Consider the following 12,654-nt stretch of genomic DNA (forward strand, 5'->3'; position numbering starts at 1 on the left):
GGCCTTATAGAGCTGCAGCATAACCTCGCGGCTCTTAAACTCAATCCCCCTGTTAATCAAAGCCAACACACCATACGCCTTCTTAACAACCCTATCAACTTGGGTGGCAACTTTGAGCGATCTATGGACATGGACCCCAAGATCCCTCTGTTCCTCCACACTGCCAAGAATCCTGTCTTTAAGCCTGTATTCTGCATTCAAATTCGACCTTCCAAAATGAATCACTTCACACTTTTCCAGGTTGAACTCCATCTGCCCCTTCTCAGCCCAGCTCTGCATCCTGTCAATGTCCCGTTGCAACCTACAACAGCCTTCCACACTATCCACAACTCCAGCAACCTTCGTGTCATCAGCAAACTTGCTAACCCAGCCTTCCACTTCCTCATCCAAGTCATTTATAAAAATCACAAAGAGCAGAGGTCCCAGAACAGATCCCTGCGGAACACCACTGGTCACTGAGCTCCATGCTGAATACTTTTCATTGACTACCACCCTCTGTCTTCTGTGGGCCAGCCAATTTTGTATCCAGACAGCCAACTTTCCCTGTATTCCATGCCTTCTCACTTTCTGAATGAGCCTACCACGGGGAACCTTATCAAACGCCTTGCTAAAATCCATATACACCACATCCACTGCTCTTCCTTCATCAATGTGTTTTGTCACATCTTCAAAGAATTCAATAAGGCTTGTGAGGCATGACCTGCCCCTCACAAAGCCATGCTGACTGTCTTTAATCAAACCATGCTTTTCCAAATAATCAAAAATCCTGTCTCTCAGAATCCTCTCCAATAATTTGCCCACTACCGACTTAAGACTGACTCTCTATAATTCCCAGGGTTATCCCTATTCCCTTTCTTGAACAAGGGAACAACATTTGCCACCCTCCAATCATCCGGTACTACTCCAGTGGACAGTGAGGACGCAAAGATCATCGCCAAAGGCGCAGCAATCTCTTCCCTCGCTTCCCGTAATATCCTTGGGTATATCCCGTCAGGCCCTTGGGACTTATCTGTCCTCATATCATTCAAAATTTCCAGCACATCCTCCCCCTTAACCTCAACCTGTTTGAGCATATCAGCCTGTTCCACGCTGTCCTCACAAACGACCAAGTCCCCCTCTCTACTGAATACTGAAGCAAAGTATTCATTTAGGACCTCCCCTACCTCCTCTGACTCCAGGCACAAGTTCCCTCCACTATCCCTGATCGGCCCTACCCTCACTCTGGCCATCCTCTTGTTCTTCACATAAGTGTAGAATGCCTTGGGATTTTCCTTAATCCTACCCGCCAAGACTTTTTCATGTCCCCTTCTAACTCCAAGTCCATTTTTCAGTTCCTTCCTGGCTACCTTGTAACCCTCTAGAGCCCTGTCTGATCCTTGCTTCCTCAACCTTAAGTAAGCTTCCTTCTTCCTCTTGACTAGCTGTTCCACATCTCTTGTCATCCAAGGTTCCTTCACCCTACCATCCCTTCCTTGCCTCATCGGGACAAACCTATCCAGCAGTCGCAACAAGTGCTCCCTAAACAACCTCCACATTTCTGTCGTGCATTTCCTTGAGAACATCTGTTCCCAATTTATGCTCCCCAGTTCCTGCCTAATAGCATTGTAATTCCCCCTCCCCCAATTAAATATTTTCCCATCCCGTCTGCTCCTATCCCTCTCCACGACTATAGTAAAGGTCAGGGAGTTGTGTTCACTATCACCGAAATGCGCTCCCACCGAGAGATCTGCCACCTGGCCTGGTTTGTTGCCAAGCACCAAGTCCAACATAGTCTCCCCTCTAGTCGGTCTATCTACATATTGAGTCAGAAAAGCTTCCTGGACACACCTGACAAAAACTGCTCCATCCAAACTATTTGCACTAAGGAGGTTCCAATCAATATTGGGGAAGTTGAAGTCACCCTTGACAACAACCCTGTTACTTCTGCACCTTTCCAAAATCTGCCTCCCAATCTGTTCCTCCGTGTCTCTGTTGCTATTGGGGGGTCTATAGAAAACTTCCAACAAAGTGACTGCTCCTTTCCTTTTTCTGACTTCCACCCATAATGACTCAGTAGACAAATCCTCCTCGACGACCTCCCTTTCTGCAGCTGTGATACTATCCCTGATTAGCAATGCCACTCCCCCACCTCTTTTACCTCCCTCCCTATTCCTTTCGAAACATCTAAGCCTATATTGTCTGGAATTTAGTTAAATGTGAGGTGATCTCGCTGAAATGTATAAAATTCTAAGAGGGCTTGTCAGGCTAGGTGCTGAGAGACTGTCTTGCCTGGCTGGAGACCCTAAATCTAGGGATCATTGTTTCGGGATAAGGGGTCGGCCATTTAGGACTGACTTGGGGTTGCGACTCTTTGGAATTCTCAACCCCAGAGGCTCAGTCGTTAAGTATATTCAAGGCTGAAATTGTAGATTTTTGAACTTGCGGGGAATCATGTGATGTAGGGATAGGGTGGGAAAGTGGAGTTGAAGTAGAAGATCAGCCATGATCTTATTGAATGGTGGAGCAGGCCTGAGAGGCTGTATGGCCTACTCCTCCTATTTCTTGTGTTTTTGGATCCTTTCTGTATGATATTTGTAACTATAGTGGTGTTGCTTTAACTGAACCTGTGAAATTTTCGTACTGCGTCCATCTGAACTGCAGAGTGCTCAGCAATGCAATGATAAATTTTGCACAGTTGGAGTATGTCATTTTAAGCTGTATGATGGTAGAGTGAAGTACATGTGGTGGACCCAGTTTGAGGTAATGAATTAATAAACATCTGTCTCAAGAAACGTACCACATAATGTTAGAGGGAGATGGCTGGTGTAATGTTTATATAATGTATTGGTACAGATATACGAATGACAACATTGCATTCATGGGCCACTTTTCACCAGTGCAACTTTTTCTTTAAATAGTGTTCCATCAATATGAAAGAACTATGAATAGGGCTTTGTGGTGCTTTTTTTTTTGAAAACCAAAAGGCCTGGACGAGCTATTTTCCTGTATGTTTAAACAGCAGTGTTGGAATGCACTGCTAACATGTTGGGATAAGTCATACACTCACTGTCCAGGACATAACAGCTACTTTGAGGCATAATTGATTCTATGTTACAATAACATACGGGTTGTCTTTGCAAAATCTAATTCGGTCTCTTCTCTTGTTAGCTTCCAGAGGTACTCCTGTACAGAACACTGCTTACGGATACGAACCAATGGCTGATATGGCTTTTGGATTTGCCCCAGCAAATGGCCCATACCCAGCAAATGGCCCATACGCATATCCTCCGCCTCCCATGAATGGAGGTTATGGGCCTCCACCTGCACCGATGGGATACCATTATGGACCACCTGCACCACAGCCAGGTAAAGAAAAAGAACTTCCTAAATTTTTAGTAAACTAAAAGTGGCAAATGCACTAAAGGGCAATCAACCTCTTCAGTAGTTGTAGCAGGAGTACCAGCATCAAGCATATTCTTTCCTATTTACAAAACGTGATTACAGGAATGTAGGAATTGCTTTATGATAAAAGACCAAGGTCCATCTATTCTGGTAGTCGCATGTTAAAACAATAATGGAGTTATTGACTAACATAGGAATTCTTTCTTTTGGGCCTCCTTATCTCGAGAGACAATGGATACGCGCCTGGAGGTGGTCAGTGGTTTGTGAAGCAGCGCCTGGAGTGGCTATAAAGGCCAATTCTGGAGTGACAGGCTCTTCCACAGGTGCTGCAGAGAAATTTGTTTGTTGGGGCGGTTGCACAGTTGGCTCTCCCCTTGCGCCTCTGTCTTTTTTCCTGCCAACTACTAAGTCTCTTCGACTCGCCACAATTTAGCCCTGTCTTTATGGCTGCCCGCCAGCTCTGGCGAATGCTGGAAACTGACTCCCACGACTTGTGATCAATGTCACACGATTTCATGTCGCGTTTGCAGACGTCTTTATAACGGAGACATGGACGGCCGGTGGGTCTGATACCAGTGGCGAGCTCGCTGTACAATGTGTCTTTGGGGATCCTGCCATCTTCCATGCGGCTCACATGGCCAAGCCATCTCAAGCGCCGCTGACTCAGTAGTGTGTATAAGCTGGGGGTGTTGGCCGCTTCAAGGACTTCTGTGTTGGAGATATAGTCCTGCCACCTGATGCCAAGTATTCTCCGAAGGCAGCGAAGATGGAATGAATTGAGACGTCGCTCTTGGCTGGCATACGTTGTCCAGGCCTCGCTGCCGTAGAGCAAGGTACTGAGGACACAGGCCTGATACACTCGGACTTTTGTGTTCCGTGTCAGTGCGCCATTTTCCCACACTCTCTTGGCCAGTCTGGACATAGCAGTGGAAGCCTTACCCATGCGCTTGTTGATTTCTGCATCTAGAGACAGGTTACTGGTGATAGTTGAGCCTAGGTAGGTGAACTCTTGAACCACTTCCAGAGCGTGGTCGCCAATATTGATGGATGGAGCATTTCTGACATCCTGCCCCATGATGTTCGTTTTCTTGAGGCTGATGGTTAGGCCAAATTCATTGCAGGCAGACGCAAACCTGTCGATGAGACTCTGCAGGCATTCTTCAGTGTGAGATGTTAAAGCAGCATCGTCAGCAAAGAGGAGTTCTCTGATGAGGACTTTCCGTACTTTGGACTTCGCTCTTAGACGGGCAAGGTTGAACAACCTGCCCCCTGATCTTGTGTGGAGGAAAGTTCCTTCTTCAGAGGATTTGAACGCATGTGAAAGCAGCAGGGAGAAGAAAATCCCAAAAAGTGTGGGTGCGAGAACACAGCCCTGTTTCACACCACTCAGGATAGGAAAGGGCTCTGATGAGGAGCCGCCATGTTGAATTGTGCCTTTCATATTGTCATGGAATGAGGTGATGATACTTAGTAGCTTTGGTGGACATCCGATCTTTTCTAGTAGTCTGAAGAGACCACGTCTGCTGACGAGGTCAAAGGCTTTGGTGAGATCAATGAAAGCAATGTAGAGGGGCATCTGTTGTTCACGGCATTTCTCCTGTATCTGACGAAGGGAGAACAGCATGTCAATAGTCGATCTCTCTGCACGAAAGCCACACTGTGCCTCAGGGTAGACGCGCTCGGCCAGCTTCTGGAGCCTGTTCAGAGCGACTCGAGCAAAGACTTTCCCCACTATGCTGAGCAGGGAGATTCCACGGTAGTTGTTGCAGTCACCGCGGTCACCTTTGTTTTTATAGAGGGTGATGATGTTGGCATCGCGCATGTCCTGGGGTACTGCTCCCTCGTCCCAGCACAGGCATAGCAGTTCATGTAGTGCTGAGAGTATAGCAGGCTTGGCACTCTTGATTATTTCAGGGGTAATGCTGTCCTTCCCAGGGGCTTTTCCGCTGGCTAGGGAATCAATGGCATCACTGAGTTCCGATTTGGTTGGCTGTATGTCCAGCTCATCCATGACTGGTAGAGGCTGGGCTGCATTGAGGGCAGTCTCAGTGACAGCATTCTCCCTGGAGTACAGTTCTAGGTAGTGCTCAACCCAGCGGTCCATCTGTTTGCGTTGGTCAGTGATTATGTCCCCCGATTTAGATTTGAGGGGGGTGATCTTCTTGATGGTTGGCCCAAGAGCTCTCTTCATGCCATCATACATTCCTCTGATGTTTCCGGTGTCTGAGGCCAGCTGAATATGACTGCATAGGTGTTGCCAGTAGTCGTTTGCGCAACGCCTAGCTGTTCTTTGTGCAGTACTTCTGGCTGCTTTAAGTGCTGCGGATGTTAAATCGCTGGGGGCTTTCTTGTAGTTCAAAAGTGCAATGCGCTTAGCGGCTATGACAGGTTCCAGCTCTTCATTATGAGATTGAAACCAGTCTGCATTTCTCTTCGCACTTTTGCCGTAGGTGGTCAAAGCTGACTCATAGATGGCGTCTCTGATGTGGGCCCACTTGGTCTCAGCATCCCCTGTGGGAGTGTTTTGAAGGGCTGTTACAAGTGAATTTAGAAATTAGTCTCTCTCAATTAGTCTACAACAGACCAAGACATTGGGTAAGGAAAGCTACTTGTGATCGAGAGCTTTGGGAACCACAAGTTCAAGGTCATCTGTTTATCCCACAAATGCTACATTTATAACCAGTCATGTCTTAAATTACTTGTACTGTATCCTGAAATATTTTCTGGAAGAAATTTTAGCTACTTTGCACTTGATGAATTAACATTATCTGCTACTGTCTTCCTAGTGAGCCTGTTCCATAGATTTACCAATTGCTCAGATAATGGCCCCAGTATTTATAGGGAAGGAGCAAAGCACATGTTTGTTGAGGAGGAAGCCTGGAAATGCTGTGAACGCAGAAGTCCTATAGAATTTAATGAAAGGACTTTTTTTTTTTAAACTGTTAGCCAGTTAGATTCAGCGGTTAAAAAGTTGCAACAAGGGATCGTTTAGCTTGGCCGCTGGTAACTGGGAAATATGTGGTGGGGGTGGGTGGGGTGTGTTTGAGGGTAGAGTTATGCTGGAAAGCTGGGGAAGGGTAGTGGGGACTGGGAGAGGTGGGTGGGTCAGCTGATTGCATTAGATGATTTGCTTGAGTGACTATGGAATAAGCACGTCTGCTCCTTCTGGCCCACTTGGATCTGGCTGCATCCAACTCTTTTTAGCAGTCTGTTTCCTCAAGTGCTGGTTTAATTCAAATGGCTGCCAAAATTTTGAGTAACAGAGCTTCATTAACATACTATAATCACAACCCGGCTCTCTCGAGCTGGTTACTTGGATGGACTCCGAACCAGCTATGGCTACACTGGAAATGGGCGCATTTGCAGCAGGTTATGGTCGGGCATATTTACTGATTTAATGCTCAACCCTCCCTCCGCCCACCTTTTGGGGCAGTGTTAAAATGTTACCCAGTGTTTCCGTAGATCCGTTTTGAATTTAATCCCCTTCAAACATTTTTTCTTCAAAATAAAAGTGCAATGTTACAGTTCCACAAGTAGGTTTGTTGGTGGGCTTGACTTCTGAAATGTCCCATTTCTTATTATCTACTCATTTTTAGAAGCCTGCTTCATAAGGTGCCATTTCCTAGCTTAAGACAACTAGCTGAACACGTCCTCCCAGCCTTGTATCAGCGTTCCATGGCATTCCTGCCCCAACCCCAACCACTATTTCTGTAAACTCCAGCCTCCATACCTGCACTCCTCCAATTCTGGCCTCTGCTGCCTCCCCGATTTTCAACACACCACTGTTGGCAGCCATGTCGTCAGTTGCCTCGGCCCTAATCTCTGGATTTTCCTCGTCTCTCTCCGTATCAGATTTTGTTTGCTAACACTTCTCTAGTACCTGGGATAATTTTAGAATATTAAAGCCTCCATATAAATGGAAGTTGTTCTGCCCAGTGCTTCCTTAGAGCAGAACAGTGACATCAGAAAACAAACTGGGCTCTGGAGAATTGATGCCTACCAGCCATCTTCTAGCACTCCATGTTGCACTGTCTTGAGTTCCTGCCCTCAGGAAAATTTACTATTTTGTTTTCAGTTTGTAAAGATTGCTTTGTTACTTTATAAGAAGTGTTATTAGTAGAATCCATTATAAAAGTAATCAACCTTTTTGCATTTTTTTAAACTAAAAACTGAGTTCTAATAACCTTGTGGAGAGGAACTGGTTTGGAACTCCTAAACCCATTCAAGTGAGAATAGATGAACTTTAGTAAAGACACAAGTCATTGACTTGAGTTGGTTCAGTTGCATGATGTCAGTCTTACTACATTGTCTCCCTGAATAATTCTTCCCAGAATCTATTGGAACAAAGTTATTTTACCCATTTTGTTTTTGTAATGACTGCTGCCATTGAGATCCCTCAAGTCGAATACATAATAGAATTGTTTGTAAAATATCTAATGTATAATTTCAGGAGTCTATCCATCCGCCCCTGCAATGGACATGTATATGCCACCCCCGCCTCCCTATCCTGGGCCGCCTCCAGTCAGTGTGGTAGAACCTGGACTGCCTGGTAAGTACACTGCATGCCTTTAACATTTTCAGAATAATATCCAAAGTTCATTCAGTTGGTAGTGAGCATTACTGTCATGTCAGTGTGTTACCAAAGCCCAGGGAGAGCCTAAATTTTCTTTGGGAATCATCTGGGCAAGTCCAAAACTAGGGGCCATAAATATAAGATAGTCACCAGTAAATCCAACAGGAAATTCAGAAACCTATTCCCCAGAGAGTGGTTAGAATGTGGAACTCATTACCACAGGGAGTAGTTAAGGCAAATAGCACAAATTAATTTACAGGGAAGCTAAATATACATGAGGGACAAAGGAGTAGAAGGTTAATTTGATTAGGTTAGATGAAGAGGGATCGGAAGAGGCTTGTGTGGATCATTAAACGCCAGCATGGGCCCATTTTCTAATTATTCTTGGGATGTGGATGACGCTAGCAAGGCCAACATTTATTGCCCATCTCTGTTGCCCTTGAGAAGGTAGTGGTGAGCCACTAGAGTGTTTTTGTGATTATAGGTACACCCACAGTGCTGTTGGGGAGGGAGTTCCAGGATTTTGACCCAGCACCAATGAAGGAATTGTGATATATTTCCAAGTCAGGCTGGTGTGTAACTCGTGAAGCTTGTAGGTGGTGGTGCCATGTGCCTACAGCCCTTGTTCTAGGTGATAGAAGTCACTGTTTGAAAGGAGCTGTTGAAGCCTGTATTGTAATTTCTATGTAATTCCGCTGTTAAATTGCAAGGTAGCTTTATAGAAAAGCTTTGTATCTACTACCATTGATGAGGTGGCAGTAAGCAACTTGTAATGTATTGAGTCTTATGATTCTTCCTTCAGCACTGTTACTACCCCAGTCTGACTTCTAGTGAAAATGATTGTAGCTGCTACCTAGCATATGCAGTGGCCAGAACCACTTCAGGTAGCAGCAGACTCTGATTATAGCACTGGGGGAGAAGTCAAGAATAGTACATGGGAGGGAAGAGGTGAGAATTTAGGAACATTTCTTTTGGTAGGGTAGGAAGGAGAGGCTTAAATAGGGGGAAGGAATGAAGAAAAGTGCCAGTTTAAGTTTTATTTCTCTTTCAGGTGGAGCTAAAGCAGTAGAAGCAGCTTCTAGTGCTTATTACAACCCATCCAATCCTCACAGTGTCTACATGCCAATGGTAAGAGTTCATTGCTACTATCTTAAAGGTTGAGCCTTTGCTATAACTTTTTCTTTCATTCTTTTGAAGCTCCTTTCTCCAGGTTGGGCTATAGAAGAATCTTCCTTGGGTCATAAGCAATGTACAACTACATTTATCCCCGTACTGTATCTGCAGTTCAGTTGTGTAAAAGTTGCCCTTATTTAAATTGGTGCTGAATGACAGCTTGACCAGGTTCAATGTGTGGAAGTTGAACACTTGCCCATATTTTGTATTTAGTGATACCCTCAGCACTCCCAGGTTGGGTATAAAGCACGGCTGAGGAACTCGATGGTATTACATGTGTCTCAGGTGCTAAATGGATGCCTAAACTTCCAATGTGAGAGGGCAGAAATCCTTTTGCATATGCAAATAAGGGACTTGATGTTTGTTTGAAGGCCCTCTCAGCAATATTTGTTTGCCCTATGACAGCCAGCATCAGCTGCATTCAGGATCACAAGATCTACATGTGGGCTAATGGCCACAAAGGATCAATGTAGACCACCTTCAAAAAGGCACACTTGTTAAAGATGCTTGTGTCTATCTGCAGCCCATGATGAGCGTCTTCCCTCCAGACAAGTCTTTGTCCATTGTACATATCCTCTTGTTTCATGTTCAATGTTTGGAATGGCATTTCCTCTTTGTGTGAGGACATTTGCCTTTTAACAGGGACATCTTTAACATCTCCTCCTCCTGCCTCCGTGCACCACCCCTTGATCTAAAGAATTTATCACATTGGGAATTGCTGGTGTGATCGCGTTATCACTGTATAACGTGTTATATAACCAGAGAGTATGCCGTCCATCCAGGCACATTGTTGTATATCTGCTTCAATATTCAAATTGACCAATAAAACAAGTATTTTCTTTTGTAGGATCAGCCCCCACCGTACACACCAGCAGAACAGAAGAAGAACAACTGAACCTGTTTGAAGTGCTGATTTTTTTTTTCCAATTGTTTGTGAATTGTTTACTTTCTAAAAATTCTGTTAGAAGCTGCATTTTATTATCCACAGCCACTTCATTGTCTCTTTCCACCATCTGTGTCCTCCAAAGAAGGAATGCCTCTTGAACTGCAGGCTCCTTCTTGATGACCTTGCACAGGGAATGGGTTTAATCGCCTGTGCACAGGATCTTTTTCCACTGAGAATTCCTCACCACCTTTAGGAGCAAAGTATTTACCTAATATGACCCGTCCCCAATTTTCAGATATTGCCAGTGTGCTGTAGCTGTCTGGACTCAGCAGCCAGTAAATGTTGATGAATCACATCCTTTTTAATAGTGCAAAAAATGTAGCTTGTAATGACATTATAGTATTCAAAATATTCTAGAAAGAGTTTAATTATAGGAATTACTTTGTGCGATGCAAGCAGATGAACACATTCCTACAAAATCACTTTGCTATTTTAAATAATGCCTCTGAAGATAAGAGTAATTTCATCATGATGCTCATTGGCCAGTAATCATGTAGCATCATTTCTAGGCTTTAGAATTTTTTGGTATGGAAAGGTTGGAATGATTCTGATCTGTTTTTAATGTTCTCTATATTAAATAAAATATTTCTTCCAGCAGAAAATAAATGAGACTAACCTTGTTAGGAATATTGCTGAGAAATGCTTTGGAAGTTTGGCAGGAGGGGAAGGGAGGAGGAATCGTCTCTAATGTTTTTGTGAGCTACTTTGTTAAAAAGATCATTTTATAATTTATTTCTTAAGGGGATGGGGAAAAATCCAATTCACTTGTTTCTAAACTGTCAAATCTAGTTTGGGTTTGGTCCAGTATGGTAGATTTTTGCATTAGAATACTCCACTGATACCACTCTGGTCTGCTGCAGTGCAATCTAAAAGTACGATCCAATGGATAAAGAATACTGTGTACAGGTATTTGAGACCTCTGTCAGGGCTGCAGTATTGTGACTGGGTTATTTAGTTAGAGGATATCAATACACTAAGCATACTCTTGAACCAATGCACTTTACTGTTCTTGACATTGGTTGAGATGGAGGCAATCTAATTATTATTAATACTTTAACCCAGTGTTTTCTTTTTAAAAAAACCTCTAAATGCTTCCTTTAGGCATGCACAAGATTGGAAAGACAAATCTATAATGCTGATACTTTGCCACAGTTCAAGTGATATCGTTTAAAAGACTTGTACTTCACTGAACTCCTAGTTGAAAGAATTGGGCTGTACCTGTGGCTCTTGCTGGTACCATTGGGCACATGGTCCATCATTGTCTGGGTCTTGTATTCATTTTTGAAAAGCTCTCTTGCTGTGTACTATGACTTCTCCTTAATTTGATGTGTATTTTAAAGTATTTTTTTTGAGGATGCTGTGATGTACAGTGTTTAGGTTGTGGTATTCCAGAAGCGCATGTAACTTGCAAGGAGCTAGAAAAAGCATTTGGCCCATTGTAAGAGTGAACTAGCCCCTAACTTGTAGTTTTCCCTACTTCTTACAGCAGAATTGAATGTCACGACTACTCCACAATCTAACATGTTGTAAAGGAAAATAGCTGTGCACTTACTGATATCTCAGTCCCTACAATGTACTTGTACTTGAAGCTTTAAAATTACTGGTCAAGACAACCAGGGCACAGACATAATGTATAATTTAAGAAAATATATTGAATAAATTAACTCACCAGCTGAATTTGATCCAGGGATAATGGATTTGACTCCTTATTTCATTCTGTCTTCCTTGCTCTGTTGTGTAACCTAATCTTTTCATCTGTTTCAACCTCATGATTCTCGTTGTCACTAGAGAGGACTATGGTGAAAAATGCTTCAAGTTTCCAGAAGTTTGACTCTTTTGAGAGGCCAACTTGGAGTCATTGGAATGCTTCACTCTCACTCAGATTGCGAGTCTGCTTCAATATCTTAACTCCTTTTGTCTCAGTTCAGCAGAAGGATTTTGTTTCTCTGTTTTCACCTGGCAGCACGTTGCATCATAGTGAAGCCTCCTGGCGAAAGGAGAGATCTCACTTGTCCACATTGTCCTGCTGGCCAATCCTGAAGGTATTTGTACAGAAATTGGCACCAAAGCAACTGGTTAGCCTGGTAGTTACCCAGCTTGGATGCTTCCTTTATTCCCCAGCTGCCAGTTTAACCCCACTTTATAGGCAGAGGCTTAGTAACCAGATGCCTTCTTGGATTGCAATAGTGTATGGGAGACGGTGAAGGAAAATAGAGGGACAAAGCTGTGAAATTCTTGGAGGATGGGGATTGAATTCAACTAATTAATGTAATGACACTAACCACTTTGCTCTAGGCATGAATAAAGGGGATTAATTGTACTGTAACTGTTAATCCTTCACTGCCATAAATCTATGCACCATTAACCAATTATGTGTCAACTATTTTATGGCTGTGAAGTAAAGGCCATTGGGCATGGCTTTATCTTTCTGTGGCTGTTACTGAGCTGTGAGTGGTGATCGCTTATTAAAAGCAGCTTTTCTTCATAGCATATAAAAATCAGATTAAATACTGAAGGGAAATTAGCTAAAAAGATCAACTTTCTCAAATATTTTTAATGCTTCCTACTGAAAAAAAAAGTA

At 43.6% G+C, this 12,654-nt stretch overlaps 1 protein-coding gene across 2 annotated transcripts in view; it reads left to right on the forward strand.

Moving 5' to 3' along the window:
- Positions 1-11,755, forward strand: part of wbp2nl (WBP2 N-terminal like) — a 33,992-nt gene extending 22,237 nt beyond the window's left edge. For both annotated transcript variants that reach the window (XM_068019486.1, XM_068019487.1), the window contains exons 5-8: positions 3,148-3,345; positions 7,832-7,930; positions 9,006-9,082; positions 9,975-11,755. In XM_068019486.1, coding sequence (XP_067875587.1) covers positions 3,148-3,345; positions 7,832-7,930; positions 9,006-9,082; positions 9,975-10,022 — 422 coding nt within the window. In that variant the 3' untranslated portion in view covers positions 10,023-11,755. The remainder of the gene's footprint in view (positions 1-3,147; positions 3,346-7,831; positions 7,931-9,005; positions 9,083-9,974) is intronic.
- Positions 11,756-12,654: the final 899 nt, after the last annotated feature.

The sequence above is a fragment of the Heterodontus francisci genome, chromosome 41 (genome assembly GCF_036365525.1).
Source record: "Heterodontus francisci isolate sHetFra1 chromosome 41, sHetFra1.hap1, whole genome shotgun sequence".
Classification (NCBI taxonomy): domain Eukaryota; kingdom Metazoa; phylum Chordata; class Chondrichthyes; order Heterodontiformes; family Heterodontidae; genus Heterodontus; species Heterodontus francisci.